At 36.6% G+C, this 15058-nt stretch overlaps 1 protein-coding gene across 2 annotated transcripts in view; it reads left to right on the forward strand.

Annotated features, from left to right (window-relative positions):
- Positions 1-15058, forward strand: part of agap3 (ArfGAP with GTPase domain, ankyrin repeat and PH domain 3) — a 264585-nt gene that overhangs the window by 141102 nt on the left and 108425 nt on the right. For both annotated transcript variants that reach the window (XM_088918672.1, XM_088918671.1), the window contains exon 2: positions 8734-8792. In XM_088918672.1, coding sequence (XP_088774798.1) covers positions 8734-8792 — 59 coding nt within the window. The remainder of the gene's footprint in view (positions 1-8733; positions 8793-15058) is intronic.

Below are 15058 nucleotides of genomic sequence, written 5' to 3' on the forward strand. Positions count from 1 at the left end.
CTGCAAAAATTGAAAATGTGTGGTGCAAAACATTGCAAATGATCATCTGTACAAATTCACATAGCAATGCATGCACTATTCCCACCATTATTTGGATTTACTACTTAAAATATGCAAGGTATTTCAAAAATGAAATATACATCTATGATATTTAGTTATTTAGAAGGTTTATAGAATCCCATTGACTATCAAAGAACACAGAACATTTACAGAAATGCTGTAACATCTTCACTGATCCTATTAAATTAGGCTTTTACTGTATATTTTTGCTGTATAGCCATACATATGAGTCATTCTGTTCTACCAATCTATTAAACCTGTCTTGTTGCCCAATAACCGAATCTTTGGAACATGTCAGTTCTTATTATGCTGATGAGTAAATATCTAATACAGACATAGAAACAGTGTTGCACCATATCACTACAACAACACAGGATTAGCACATGGCTCAAGCTAGAGTACACAGTCATGGCTACTGCTTGTGTGCCAGTAATGTAGGTGAGTTTTCTTTTAATGTAATGGAAATTTTACAAAAGAATAACATCTCATGTTGTTGTAAATTGAAATTTAACTTCTTTTTAAGTCTTAAGTGTGTCTTTAAACAAAGATTTCCTTCTGTTTTACTGTTTTTCTTTCTTGTCTCTTAATATTAATTTGCAATATGTATCCATATGTAACAATCACCTTTTATTGTGAGTCCCAAAACAAACATTGCAGTGAAAATAAAATTCATGACATGACTTTATGCTCATTATGTTTCATTTTGGAATGACAGAAAAAAGAAAGCCCACAGATTAAAACATAAGTACCTGCTAAAATAGTATAGTACAGCTACATAAAAATACTATAGTAAGCCTGTAAGATCTGTTTAAAATGTTGTAGCTTTGAAGTTTCCAGTTTCTTTCAAACTGTCTTTTAATGTTGCTTAATTCTGACATGGCCTTAAAAATCAGTTACTGTCAACTTTGAAGCCTGGTTACAGCCCTCAGTGCTCATCTCTTTGTTCCTCCTGAAATCTGCAGTAGCCTTTTAATTAAGTTATCGTAGATGTATAAAAGATGTTAATCATATTATCCAAGGATGTTCCTTTTATTTTTAATGGATTATTCCATAGTTCATAAATATCAGTTGTACTTGGATTTAGCAATAATAAATTAAATGTTTCTTTTGCAGAATTCTACAGGGACTAATTTTCCTCTTTAATGTTCTTTCAGGGTTTTTGTATTGAGTTGTCTAGCACAGATTCATTTTGGCTGTGCATGTAAGGGCTCCTAAAGGCAAGCATTCCTTTTTTAGATTTTAACCCCCATAACTTCCCCTTGCTGGTCTCTGAGATTGTAAATTACATGCTGTCGAAAAAACAATGTTGTAGTGGCTGTTTAACCTTTGGGTAGTTTTTGATGGTAGGGTGAAGTTTAGATACCTAGGGGCCATGAGTCTGTTTCCTTTGCTTGGCTTGGTTATATCATATAAAAACGTACTTGTTCTGTGAAGGCTTTGCCTTGTCTTTCTGCCCACTTGAAGAAATAGGTGAAGATCTTTAACAGACTGTGTGCTTATTGTACTTTGTCTGCCTGAAGACCTTTGTCAGTAAATTCTTTCTCTGAGATAAAAGAATAAAGAAACTTGTGTGAGACTGCATGCTCAAACACTCAATTATATCTTGTTTAATCTCACTTCTTTGTAGCACCCTTGCAGGAATATGTGATGGGAAGATAATTAATGGTGACTATGCTCAGTTATGTAAATATTTAAAATGTCAGTGGACACTGCAGTGGGTACTGAATTAGTGTAGCTGGACAGAATGCTTGACTTTTCACAAGAAGCTATAAAGTTATAAGAATCTGCAATTTTGGGTCAGTATTCTGTTGTAACTGAGTCTTTTGTTGCATTTGTACATATCCTGTAAGCTCTCTATCAAATATCTGTGATGGAAAACCTGATGCTTAAACCTATTTCAGTCTACTATGTCATGCTTTTCCACTAAAACCCATAAACATGACATGACACATAAACAAAAAAACCATTAGATCATATTAAATACAATACTTTCCTTTTTACATTGCATTGTCCCTTTTTATAAAAACTATCTTTATTTTAGAATTATTAAAATATAAATTTCTGGTAGTAACTGGGTCTATTGCTGTATGTTGAATAGCACTCGTACTGAATAATAGTAGATTTCAGCTCTGTACTGACTAAAGTGTAGCTGATGTCTCTCACAATAGCAGACATTAGGGATTATCAGAGAGTCCAAACAGGTCTTGACTGTCATCCTTTATTATTACTTTTCAGTACATCTTAAACAAAATTACTATGTATTAATCCATGGATTTTGGGCTTTTCTTATGCTATAATGTCCCTATTCAGCTTTATATTTGACTGAATTTTTTAACCCAGCAAATCGCTATCTTTCATGAACCATATTGTTAACATTAAGTACCACAATAATCATATTCAAAACTAAGACTGGAATATGGCTTTCTAAAATCAGCAAGCTTATTAAAGATAGGCCAAGTGATTCTACTTTTTTTCCATGAGCCGCCATCTTGAAATCTCTTGTGTTTTCTCCACTATTTTTTTTCATCTTCATGGCAGCCTGTGACTTTTTGATGGAAAGATCTGCTGTGAAATAGTTCCTAGAGCTATTTGTTAGTTTTACATTGAATGCATCTTTTCTTCTTGTTTATCTTTGTGCTGTCTTATACTCTCCCCTGCCTCCTCTGCCGCCCTATACAGCACGTATACACAACTTGTTTCCATTCTACATTTTAGATAGTGTGCTTGCCCTTGACCTCTGATAGAATTAAGCTTGTGGTGATCTTTATAGGACTGTAACAAGCATCAAAATGGAACATAATATGAACAGCCCAAGCCTGTTTTCCACAGGCAGGTGGGGCCTGTTCTAACTTTCAGTGTTGCCACAGATCTTTCACTTCTTCTGTATATTATAGTTAACCATTATAACAAAACATAATGTAGAAAAAAACACAGAGAATGGGATTTTCCAGAATAAGGTCTTATTAAACAAGTTCTTAAGAAAAAAACATCCGACTGTGCCATCAGGTTTTGCAGTAGCTAAATGTAGCCTTGGAGTATTCCTTCCCTAATAGCAATGCAGATGAATATAACTGAGGCTTATCTAGGAGTTTTCCAGTCTCCACCCAACTTATTAAAATAGTTTCCACTGCCACTGTTAAATTCAAGCATGAACTTTTACTTGGTTGACATAATTGGTGGCGGATCTTACCTGTAGGACATAGAAGTACTTAGTGTTTTGAGTTTAGAAAATACATCAAAGAGGATATTTAAAGTTTGCCTCAGTAAAAGCACTGTGCTTAACAGTGGTTTGAAATTGAACTGAGAGTTCTTTTTAAAAAATGTTTCAAAAATCCAATACCATTTCAAAATCAGTTCAGTGGAACCCTTTACCAAATCTTGGTTAACAACCCTGCTTTGTGACAGAACCATAGTATGTGATCAAACAGCCAGACCGTGACAGTGCTTTCCCTAGACTTCAATGGATTCCTCTTCATATTACTACTGCAAGAAACATATGATAGAAATTTGAACATGCTTTTCCTCCTTATGATTTCCTGTGGTTTTTGATTTGTCTGAGCTTCTTCTGTGCTGCCTAGTAGAAAGTAGAAATTCCAGCTGTACTGAGTTGCTTATATGGGCTGGAAAATTGCATTGAAGTAAAAAACAAGTATCATTTATATTCACAGTGGCTAAGGAGGGACAGCTGTCTTGGATTTTGCCATCTCCTTTTTCTACATTTATTCCTACTGAGAAAGTTAATGGTAAAGCCAGTTGGATATTTCTCAGTCTTCCTGACCTCCTCAGTGGAGAAAAACTGGGTTCAAGGTGTGAAGAGGCTCTGGCTGGACTGTGAGATTGGAGAATGCTCATTTTCAGTTTGTACTGTAGCTCTAATATCATAGTAGACTGGGGGAAAGCATGCAGACTGGAACTGGATTTTTTTTTACATTTAATCTGAGTGGAATATACTGTATGCATGTTATTGCAACAGCGTTACAGTGTAACACAGCTTAATTGGTAACATTAAATGTCTTTAGGTTCTTGTGCACTTTGTCTTGAATATGTGCTTTGGGACCTCCAATAATTCTCCTTTGATTTGTTTCCTTTTTCATCAAATCAAATTCAATAAAAGTCGCATACAGTAACACCCCCTCAATTCACTGTCTATACTGCAGGTCCAAAACTGACCTACGGGTATTCTGCCATGATACCCAATTAATAAAACTGTAAAGAACATGTCTAACAATCAGTTTTCTACGTATTTGTGCTGATGTGCTTTATTTATTAAAAATAGAATCCACTAATGCAAATACATTTTCCATTATATTAGTGTAGTTCCTTTAGTACATGTGAATGCAGTGTCTTTTCTGCGAGTTGCTTTTTACACTTGGCACTGTCCAGACAACTCAGCTTTCCTGTGCTCCTTTGCTCCTGCTAAAATGCCACTTTAATGAATTCATCTTTTGTCAGTAATGATTTGAGTGTTCCAGACTGCGTTTAAAACGTTCCGTAGCCTGAGGGGTAACTTTGATGGGAGACCCCTGTTTGTGTAGTGCTCATTTTCCACAAACAACAAGTGATTTGTATTAACAGTTCACTCCTCTATTTTTGGGTCTTTTCTCTGTGCACTGGCTTCAGAAATATGAACACTGGGCTGTGTTGTTCTGCATCTGTTTTTTTTTGTTTGCCATCTGTGTACTAAAATATGAAGGGTCTGCACTGTAATAAGGAACTGCTGTCTTGTTTCCTTTCCAAAGTTTAAAATAGCAACTTTATTTTGAGCACAGTCTACTACTTCTGACCTCCACATTGCATATGTTTCAGTTTGATAGTAGTTTAAAATTGTATGTATGCTTTAGTATATGCAGTATTGTATACTATATAGATCCACTGAAGAACCACCTGAAGAAGGCTCCATGGCCAAAACGTTGTTTCCTTTTTCTTTTCAGCATGGAATTAAACCCATTACCTGTTCCTATATTATATATATTATATATATTATAAGCATATGGGCCATTATGCTGATATGAAGGTTATTTCTCCAGCCTCACAGCTCTTGGGACAGAACTGGTGTCTCCTTTATGTGGAGCTTGCATGTTCTCCCTGGTCCTCTGTGGGTGAACACATTTCCCCCCACATGCTTAAGACACGCTGGCTAGTGCCTGTGACTAGTGCATGGGTGTGGGTGGAATGGATTACCCTGGGTGTGGACTTGCCTTGCACCCTTTGTTTTCAGGATATGCTTCGAGTTGCTGCAGTCCTTGCCAGGATTAAGTGTCTTTTGGCATATCTATGTATGCATGATTGTACTGGCATGCTCCACACTTTCCTTTACCTTTAAGGTAAATTAAATGTAAGATATTTAACCTAGTCTATAGCTCATAGAAATGATTTTTTTTACTACAGTTTCGTAATAAAATACAGTATTTAACCATAGTTTGGCAGTGAACTCTTACTGCTGCTTTATATAGTGTCATAGATGTAAACAGTATGTATATTTATATATTATAGACAAAGGTTAGCCAACCCTAGTCTAGGAGAAATGCAGTCCAATGTGTCTTCAGTTGGTTAACATATAAGGGTAATAAAGCATAGTGAATCGTGGTACACAAACTGTACGTGTGTAGTGTAGGTTTTATGAGATGGCTTATACATTAATTGCAAACTTTACAGGGATCTCTATCCTTAATAAGAGATTCCTGTTGGGTTCTTTTTAACTATGACATGGCACGTAAATGACAAGACATCTAGTTGTACAGTACATGTATGAAAGTACGTTTTCATTGAAAAAATATATTTCTAGTGCCTGGTTGCATGAATTTCCTTAAATATTAGGCAAAACATGTATTTCCCCCAACTTGAAAGCTGCTCTGTGCAATACACTTTCACTTAAAAAGAAAACTAAGGAGACATTTGACTTGAGATGCAACTGGTCACAGCATCTAATATTGTACATACCCAGTTTTCTCTATGAGAGTACAGTAAATCAACTTATTTTAAAAATCGCTCATTTTGAAAATGCAGGAACTTGTTCTTATTTGAGAACCTGGTAATGCAGTATCAATACTTAAGCAGTCAATGATCTAGGAAATTAAAGCCCTAAGATTAGCACATATTGAAGATAAATAATATTACTTAGACTGTCTCTACAGCAGAATGGTAGTAGTGGAATGTTGCTTAACTGGTCTTTTACTTAAAATAAGCAGCTACAGTGGTGACTCTGTTATGTCTTAAGATATTGAGTCATACAGTGTACTGTTTGTGAATATAAATTTTGGATTTCTGCAATTAAAAGACTGGGTGAATGACACCATCCCCCACAAGGCTTGTTTAAGGTGGCGTCTTTAAAAGCCTAGTAATTGAGGAGCTGTGTGTTCCTCTCAGGTCTGGACATGCTTAGAGAGGTGTGACAAGACGGGTAACTCAGGAGTTGAACAGGAAGAACTGCAGTAAATGTCCCTTACATAAATTAATGCCTGTCTAAAAATAACAAGCTCCTCATCAGAAGGAAAACCTCACCTTATTGCTACTGGCAAGACCACCATTTTTTATCTGTCCTTCTACCCAAAACAGTACTTGGAAAAACTGACAAAACAAAATGATGAATATTCAACAAAAATTTTAGAATGCTATTTAAAACTATGCTTCCTACAAGAAGGTGGCTGTGGGCTTTATCTGCCTAACTGCTTTCCTGCTGGTTTGTCAGGTCAGGGAAAAGATCTTTACAAAACCTAATTTATATATCTGTGTATTTGTCGTGCTTTTGTTTTAAGAAATTATAAATAAATCAATACTTTCTATATTGAAATCCATACTCTTTATTTCAAAACAGCATGCAAGGTACAATACATATACGTTTCCAAAGCAATTTAGTAGATCTGTCCGATAAGTGTTGTTTATAAATGCAGACTTTCTGTTGTTTTAGTCTTTTTGATGATGATAGAGAGTTGTTTATGATAAAACAAAATGCCTGTGTTTTATGCCCTGCAGTAGATAGTATCGGAGGTGAATGGAGATTTTGAGAGGACTGAAGAATTTTTTTGTGGTGTGTGCCAGAGCTGAGATCTCAGACATGATGGAGGTTTTTCTATGATTAAAATGTTCAATTTTCAAATTGTCTTTTCAGAACATTACTTTGTTTGTTCAGATTAAGGTAAATACCATAAACTACTATTATGTTATTGTATTCTTTAATACAGTAGCTTATAGACTGTAATATAGGTGATCAGGTTACAGTATTTTTAGACTGAAACTCTGTTTATAAGGAGTTGAAAATCAAGTGTAATACAAGAGTGACAGCAGTTACTGCCTTGTTGCCTGAGCTTGTCGGACTTCATAAGTTAAGCAAGGGTGGGTCTGGCTAGTACTGGAGTGGGAGAATTTTAAGGCATAATCATCTGCTTCTAAAAAAGGTGTGGGTTAACACCATTGGTGATCTTCTTTCTGAATCAGTGTTTCTAAACCAGTACGTTTAGTATGGTAACATGCTTGTCCAGGGGAGGTGCTGTCTTTCTGATGAGATTTGAAAGAAGCCAGAATATCAGCTACAAAATTGCTGATGGGTAGCTTGCTACACACTCCTATAACTCTATGGGTAAAAAAATTCCTCCTGTTTTAAGTTCCTTCTGGTTCATGTTTTACTGTTAGTTATGAAAAGAAATGTGCTGGGTTGACTGTCAAATCCTTTTTTAGGATTTTGTGCCCTCATAAACTTCTTTGCTCAAGAATAAAAAGGTTCAGTTGCTTAAGCTTGGACAGTTTCCGGAGCCTATCTACAGTAAAACTGAATTAATCTGGTCTTTTATACTGAAGTTCTATAACAAATGGCTTTTAAGATTACATTATTGTAATAATGTAGATTTTTTTTAGGGTTTGGGTGAGCCTCAACCTTTGATTCAGTGCACTGAAAATCAGACTTTTAGAATCCTTCCTAACTCTAATACTACAGTGGATTTTAAAGACCTCACTTAAACCTTCCAAAAGTTAAAAATAAAACGATGAATTGAAAACATACCAGATGGATGCAAGGGAGTTTTTTTGGAGACCCATTGGAGCTCAAGTATTTGATATGCTCTGGTTTTGATGTAAATTGCCTTGGGTTTAGGAAATCCTTGGAGACAGCGCTAGGAAGTTGTGTACTTCCAAGGAGGGGAGGAACCCCTGGTGGAATTTAGCAGCCAGATTAGGTCACTTACGGAACTTTACTAATGAAATAATGCATCTAAGCTGGTGATGACTCTTTTACAGTTCACTGCTTGCACTCATCCTAGAGACTGACTAGATCATATTACTATCTACATGTTCAAGCATTCCACTTTGTTTGCTTAAGAGCCAGTGGCGAAATGCAGAAACAACAGCGAATTATACAAATTTGACCTTTTAAATGACCGTTTTCCTGTCCTGTGAATACCTGTCCTCATTCGATGGCATTTTGTTACACAGACTGGGGCCCAATGTAAGCTTTCTTTACTCTAGCAGGCAACCTGCATTCAATATGTGCCAATCTTTGTCTGAAAAGACAAATCGTTTCCAAATCCATTGTGTATTTTCATGTAGGCCAATGTGTGGAGTGATTATTTTGTTTTGCTTTCTTTTGTGTGAAAAATGCTGTGTGAAGTAGGTAAGGACTATTGTGAAGACATTTGATGGCATCTCACCTGGCACTGACAACTGTTACTTATCCTCTTACAGACTCCTTTGTGAACAGTCAGGAATGGACTTTGAGTCGATCAGTACCGGAGCTTAAAGTGGTAAGTAAAGACTCTCTGATCCATCAATTCTGAAATATCAGTGCCACCTTTTTTGAGAATGTCTGCAGTGTGTTGTGATGATATTAAAATCAGTTTGCACTGGGACATGGTTTTTAAGAAGGAAATATGTAGTTTTTATGTTTTTTCTTTTCAGCAAAGAAAATGTTAAAACCTGTGCATGAGTGCAATATTTTCTCCAACCTGGTAAGAGAATATACAGTACAATTAAGTACTGTAAATAGACCACCTTACTGTTGTCCCACTATCAGTTATCTGTGTTTTTTTAAGTTTTGTGTAAGTAAATGCAAAACAGTTAATCAAATAAATATTGAGAATTAGTCACAGAAATATTGAGAATCCCTTACATTTTTAAACATCTACCTTTGTCCTTCAGACCCTTTTCCAGAGAGGTCTAACTTTATTTTACATCTTTCCATCCAGTCTTGAATTATTTCTGTTAACCTCTGAATTTTCATTAAGAAAAGCTTTTTTTTTGTCACGCTTTCAAGAAAGCGGCCATCAGAAGTGGTTTTGAAACTAGGTGCTTTTAATTTTAGTGTCAGATGCTTCCTCTGTTCAATCTCATATTGTTTGAATTTATAGTATATAGTAAATAAGTTTAATCTCTTATTGTGGCACATTATAAGTAGCCAAGCAGTGGTTACTGTTTTTGTATATTTGGGCTATTTAATTGGATGTATGATCTGAAGCATTTCAGAAATTGTTAGGCATGCCTTAGTCTTAGGCATTTAAGCTTGTAGTTTTCTGTAAATCCTGTTAATGGTCTCGATTTCAGAACAAAGCCAATATGAAAACTTTGCAAGAAAATCATCTGGCAGGAAATGGGTAATTTTAATCAACCCTGTTGGTGTGGCAATGCTTGATGACTTGCAGTAGGACTCTGACAATGAATGACAGTTTTGGGATAAAATAGTGATATATACTGGAAGTAATTCATGAAAAAAACAGCAAGTGGTATTCTGGCTAATCCAGAAATATACATCTTAACGACAGCAGAGCCTTAAGGCTTTGATTAATCTTGCTGTAATTAGCATTTTCTTCCAAATAATTCCACTCCAGGTCTATTTTCTCAGTGTAATGGTGTTGAAGGTCTGTTCAAAACATCTGGCACTGGCTCGTATTTTAGTAATAGAAATGAAATATTACTTTATAGTAAGTGCTACCTTCATAACAATAGCTGCTTATAATGCAAAAATGATTCAAGAAGGAGGTTAAAAATCAACTTCTGAAGAAAAATGTCAAAACATTTGCACCTGGACTAATTTGTTTAGATGAGATTTCTGTGGGCCCTTCTGGGATCTCTGGGAGTTCTTTGTTCAGTCCATGCCCATGTCTGTGCTTTGAAGTTGTTCAAAATGATACATCAAATGCATCTAGTAGGTTTAGATTTAACCCAGAATACCACAACCATAAATAAAAGGAAAGTGCTTTGCAACAGTAATAAGGTAAGCTATACAACCTTGATGATATTCTGTAGTATGGCATTCCCTCCGACCAATTTCAAAATAAACACTGCATTTTTGGATGGTGCAAAGAAACAGGTCAGGTAATATTTTACATGATAATTAGTTAGCCACAGGGCTTCTATATACAGTAGTTGGTAATTAAAACTAAAAGAGAAAAATGAAACTGCATCAGCACTATCTAAACTTGGACAAAGTCTTTGAAGGTGTTTCTTCTGTCTTTGCAGCACTTTAAGCATGAATAAAAAAAAAACTTCAGTGTACCACAGGAGTTACTGACATACAGTACACAGGTAACTGCAGTTTTAGGTTAAAGGTGTATTGTATCTAATCCACAGGTTACACTCGACTACATTTCATATTTGTTTCCCCTATTGTGTGTTTTGTGATTCATTTGTGCTTTGTTCCTAGAATCTTATACATGTACTGTATATTGTAGTTAACCACTATTGAAAGAAGCTTTTAAAAGTAAAAAGTTAAAAGTATAAAGCTATTTTACCATAAGTAAGTATACAGGAGAAGAAAATGGCATCACACAAAAGCAAATACATAGTCTAAATAAACTTCACGATGCTTTTGAATTTGAAAAGAGGATGGAGAAGTATTTTAGTGATACAGTTTATACTGATACAGATTAGCACTATTTAATTATTTACTACTTAAGAGAGACCTCCTGGGAAAAAGTAAGGTTGCTGCTGGAAGAGGTGTTAGTGGGGCCAGCAGGGGGCGCTAACCCTGCGGTCCATGTGGGTCCTAATGCCCCAGTATGGTGACGGGGACACTATAGTGGAAACAGACGCCATCCTATGGATGAGACATAAAACCGAGGTCCTGACTCTCTGTGGTAATTAAAAATCCCAGGGCATTTCTGGAAAAGAGTAGGGGTGTAACCCCGGCGTCCTGGCCAAATTTCCCATTGGCCCTTACCAATCATGGCTTCCTAATCATCCCCATCTATGAATTGGCTTAATTACTCTGCTCTCCTCCCCACTGATAGCTGATGTGTGGTGAGCGTTCTGGCGCACTATGGCTGCCGTCGCATCATCCAGGTGGATGCTGCACATTGGTGGTGGTGGAGGGGAGTCCCCATTACCTATAAAGCGCTTTGAGTGGAGTGTCCAGAAAAGCGCTATATAAGTGTAAACAATTATTATTATTATTATTATTATTATTATTAGTAGTAGTAGTAGTATTATTATTAGTATTATTACTTTGTGTAGCACAAATTACTTTTCTTTGTAAACACCCTATGGGGTTCCCAGACAGAAAGTCACAGTAATAAATACCTCAAACAGCAACAGCAGCAAGGAATACATACATTTTCCTATTAATAAAAGAAAGGTGTTAGCAATAGTTTGGGGTCTTTTCTCCCTGCAGTTATAAATTATATACTGTATATTTATGATTTATTGTTAGATATTTTTCTCACACTGCTGAAAAGAGTTTGTGTACCCAAAGGACCCATCAATTTTTCATTTTTTAACCTCTTTGTCCAATACAGGGTTTTGAGAAAGTCAAAGCTATCCCGGCAAAAAACAGGTGCAAGTCAGGGTACACCCTGGACAGGATGCCATTCCATTGCAGGGCACACATAGACACAAACATACACATACAGTACTCACACCAGGGCCAATTTTCTCAGAAGCCAGCATGTCTTTGGGCTGTGTCAGGAACCCGGAGCACCCAGAGAAAGCCCACAAGATGATGGGGAGAACATATACAACTCCAGGTAGATAACACCCCAGGAATTGAACCCATGGCCCCAGCACTGCGAGAAAGCAACGCTAACCACTTCGCCACAGTGCCACCCCTGACCCCCAATATAATTATGGGAATTACATTTTTATTTAGCATTATACCCTTGTTTAGTAGAAACTGGTTATTTCTTAAATAATTAAAATAGTTTATATTTGCCAATATTAATGTTTTTTAGATGAAATGGTATAAGAATTTGGAAAAAAAATACACCAATTGTTAATTAGTTACTGTATGTCAATAATAAATTAACCTGTAGTTTACTTAGCACAGTTAAAGAGGGTAATTAGAATCAGGTGGTTAAATAATTGGGTAGTAAGGACTGAGCATGGGCAACCTATACTGTATGTCCTGTATGATGCTCAGAAACTTTGAATTTGGTCTTCACCATACAGGTCAGTGGAAACATGTCATACCATTACCAAAAGAGATTGCAAACATTGTTGATTATGAATAGACTCATCAGTTTTTGAAAGGGTTGCAAATAGCATTCTAAAGATTTGGGGCACACATGAACAGATACAGATATTAACATCTACAAATGGTAAATAGTCAAGGTTATAGTGACTCTACCCAGGACTGGTTGTCCTGCCAAGAACTCTCCAAGAGCAACCCAGAAATTCATCCAAAAAGTGACAAAGAACCCCAAAGTAACATCTAAGGGTCTGCAGGCTTTTCTTGCTGTGGCTAATGTCATTTTATATGCATTGGTTGTTAGTAAAAGTCTGAACAGCAATTGTTTTCAAGAGAGAGTAACCGTGAAAAACCCATTGCCCTCTAAAAGGGACATTGCTGCCTTGCTCACGTTCACCAAACACACCTGGATGATCCCCAAGACTGCTGGAAGAACATTCTCTGGACAGAGGAGTCAAATGTTGAGCTTTCTGAACACAATAAGAAACCTTTTGTGAACAAAAAGCAAGCACTGCCTTCCAACACAATCTCATCCTGACCATCAAGCATGGTGGTGTGCATATGATGATTTGAGGCTACTTTGCTGCTTCAGGACCCAGATGGCTTGCCGTTATTGACGGAACCATGCATTTGACATCATACCAGCAAATTCTGAAGAACGTAAGGCCACAAATTCTTCATCTGAAGTTGAGCTAAAGGTTGGCCATGCAGCAAGTGAATGATATCCAACATTAAAGCAGATCTACATTGAAGAAGAAAGTTTTGTTTTTGATTGGCCAAGTAAAAGTCGAAGCCTGTAGGGAGCCTGATGTCTACTGTTCCTGCAAGGAAACCCCCAAATGCCATCAACCTGAAGCAGTTCTGTAAGGACAAATGGACCAAAACTATTAAAAGCTGATTTGTGAGACTTATGAACAGCTACAGGAAACATCTAGTTGAAGTCATTGCTGCACTTATAGTATCTGTTTCATATCTCTTCATGTTATCCATTTAATCTTTACTGTTCATTAAGACTTTCATGAACATATAATTATGTTTTGGTCTAAAATACAGTATACTGTATGAGAATGCAGATAAATGTAAAGGGTTCACAAACTGTTTCTCAGTGCTACATTACAATGGCAGTTGGAACTTGGGCAAAGACCCTGTTAAAACACTGATGGTTTGAAAAGGATTTTGCTTCATGAAAAATGGTATCAACAGATACAATACAACCGAGAAATTGATATGATACAAATCATATTGTTCAATTGTGAAATATAGTAAATCGGCAATTTGGAGACCTATAATCTGACCTTTCTAAAAGAAATGGTTTCCCCAATTCAGTCTGGCTTTAAAAGAGGGACGTCTGGCAATATGCCATATAACAAAATGCATTGTTTGTACAAAAGTAATTATTGACTCCAATTTCCAGATGTCCCTGTATTATAACAGTGTCTTAGAAGCTTTCTTTTAAAGAACAGCAGAATAAATACTAAGGAAAGGAATATTAAGTTGTGTCTGTTTTCAAGTATTTTTAGCAAAAGTAAATCATGCACCCTAGGTATGATTTACTAGTTGACACACCATGCTTCTTGCAAATAATAGCAAATTCACACGCATATAATCAACTTGACACCATAGGGCTTCTGAATCTCATGCCAATTAAGTAGTGCATTACATGCTTTAATCTTCTTAATTTGTGGGTTCTGTAGAAGTTTCTGTATCTTTCTGCTACAGCAGTGTTCTTCCCATTTAGTCTAATAACAGCCTCCTTCTCCATTGTGGGTGTCTTTTGCCACAATTAATTTGTCTCCAAGCAGAAACAATGAGCTATTGTGCTTCCTTTTCATGGACGAGGCACTGTTTATTCAGTAAAGGCACGTGATTACTGTGCACCTTGCCTTCCCTATTCTATTCCACTGTCAAGGTTATTTAACCATAGGCAGTGAGTGATTCACTTATGTAAGTTTTTTTTTAATCGGGACTTCCAGGTTGTTGATGCTCTTATAAAGTGTTTACGTGCAAGGTCTGTATTTGAAACTCAAGCAAAGCTTTCATTGGGTTTACTACCTTCTAATTAACTGTGGTGCAAAGAAAGAAAAGGCTTAGATGAGCCATTGTTGTAGCTTTGTTCCCACACACATACTCCGTCTCAGCTTGTACTGACAGCTCTGCCTTTCCTTCCCTGTCTCCTGATGTCGGCTCTCTTGTGTGATTTGCTGTTTAATAATGCTGTTCATACAAGCGTGATGCACACTTCTGTGTAACCAGTGCTGCTTTGCTCATTCGTTAAGATTATACAGCTCAACTCAGGGAACGATAGTATTATTTCTACTACTAATTTATTTGGTCAATGCTTTTCATCTTGACAGTGACTTATATTTGTATACAACTGGAAATATAGCTGAAGCCATCCGGGTGAGGTGCTTTGCTCAAGGGGACAACAGTGCCCCACCTTGGATTGAAACACATGTACACATGTACAGTAATAGTCTTTGCCACCGGTGACTTTACTTTCTAGCAAACTGGTCCTAGTTTAAAACGTTTCTGGTCTGATTGGGCTGGTATGTGGATGGCTGGCTGCAGTTACCCCTGCTGAACAGGCTTTCAAGCCAACTACAAATACTTGAT

Source organism: Atractosteus spatula, chromosome 6 (assembly GCF_055471065.1).
Source record: "Atractosteus spatula isolate fAtrSpa1 chromosome 6, fAtrSpa1.hap1, whole genome shotgun sequence".
Taxonomy (NCBI): domain Eukaryota; kingdom Metazoa; phylum Chordata; class Actinopteri; order Semionotiformes; family Lepisosteidae; genus Atractosteus; species Atractosteus spatula.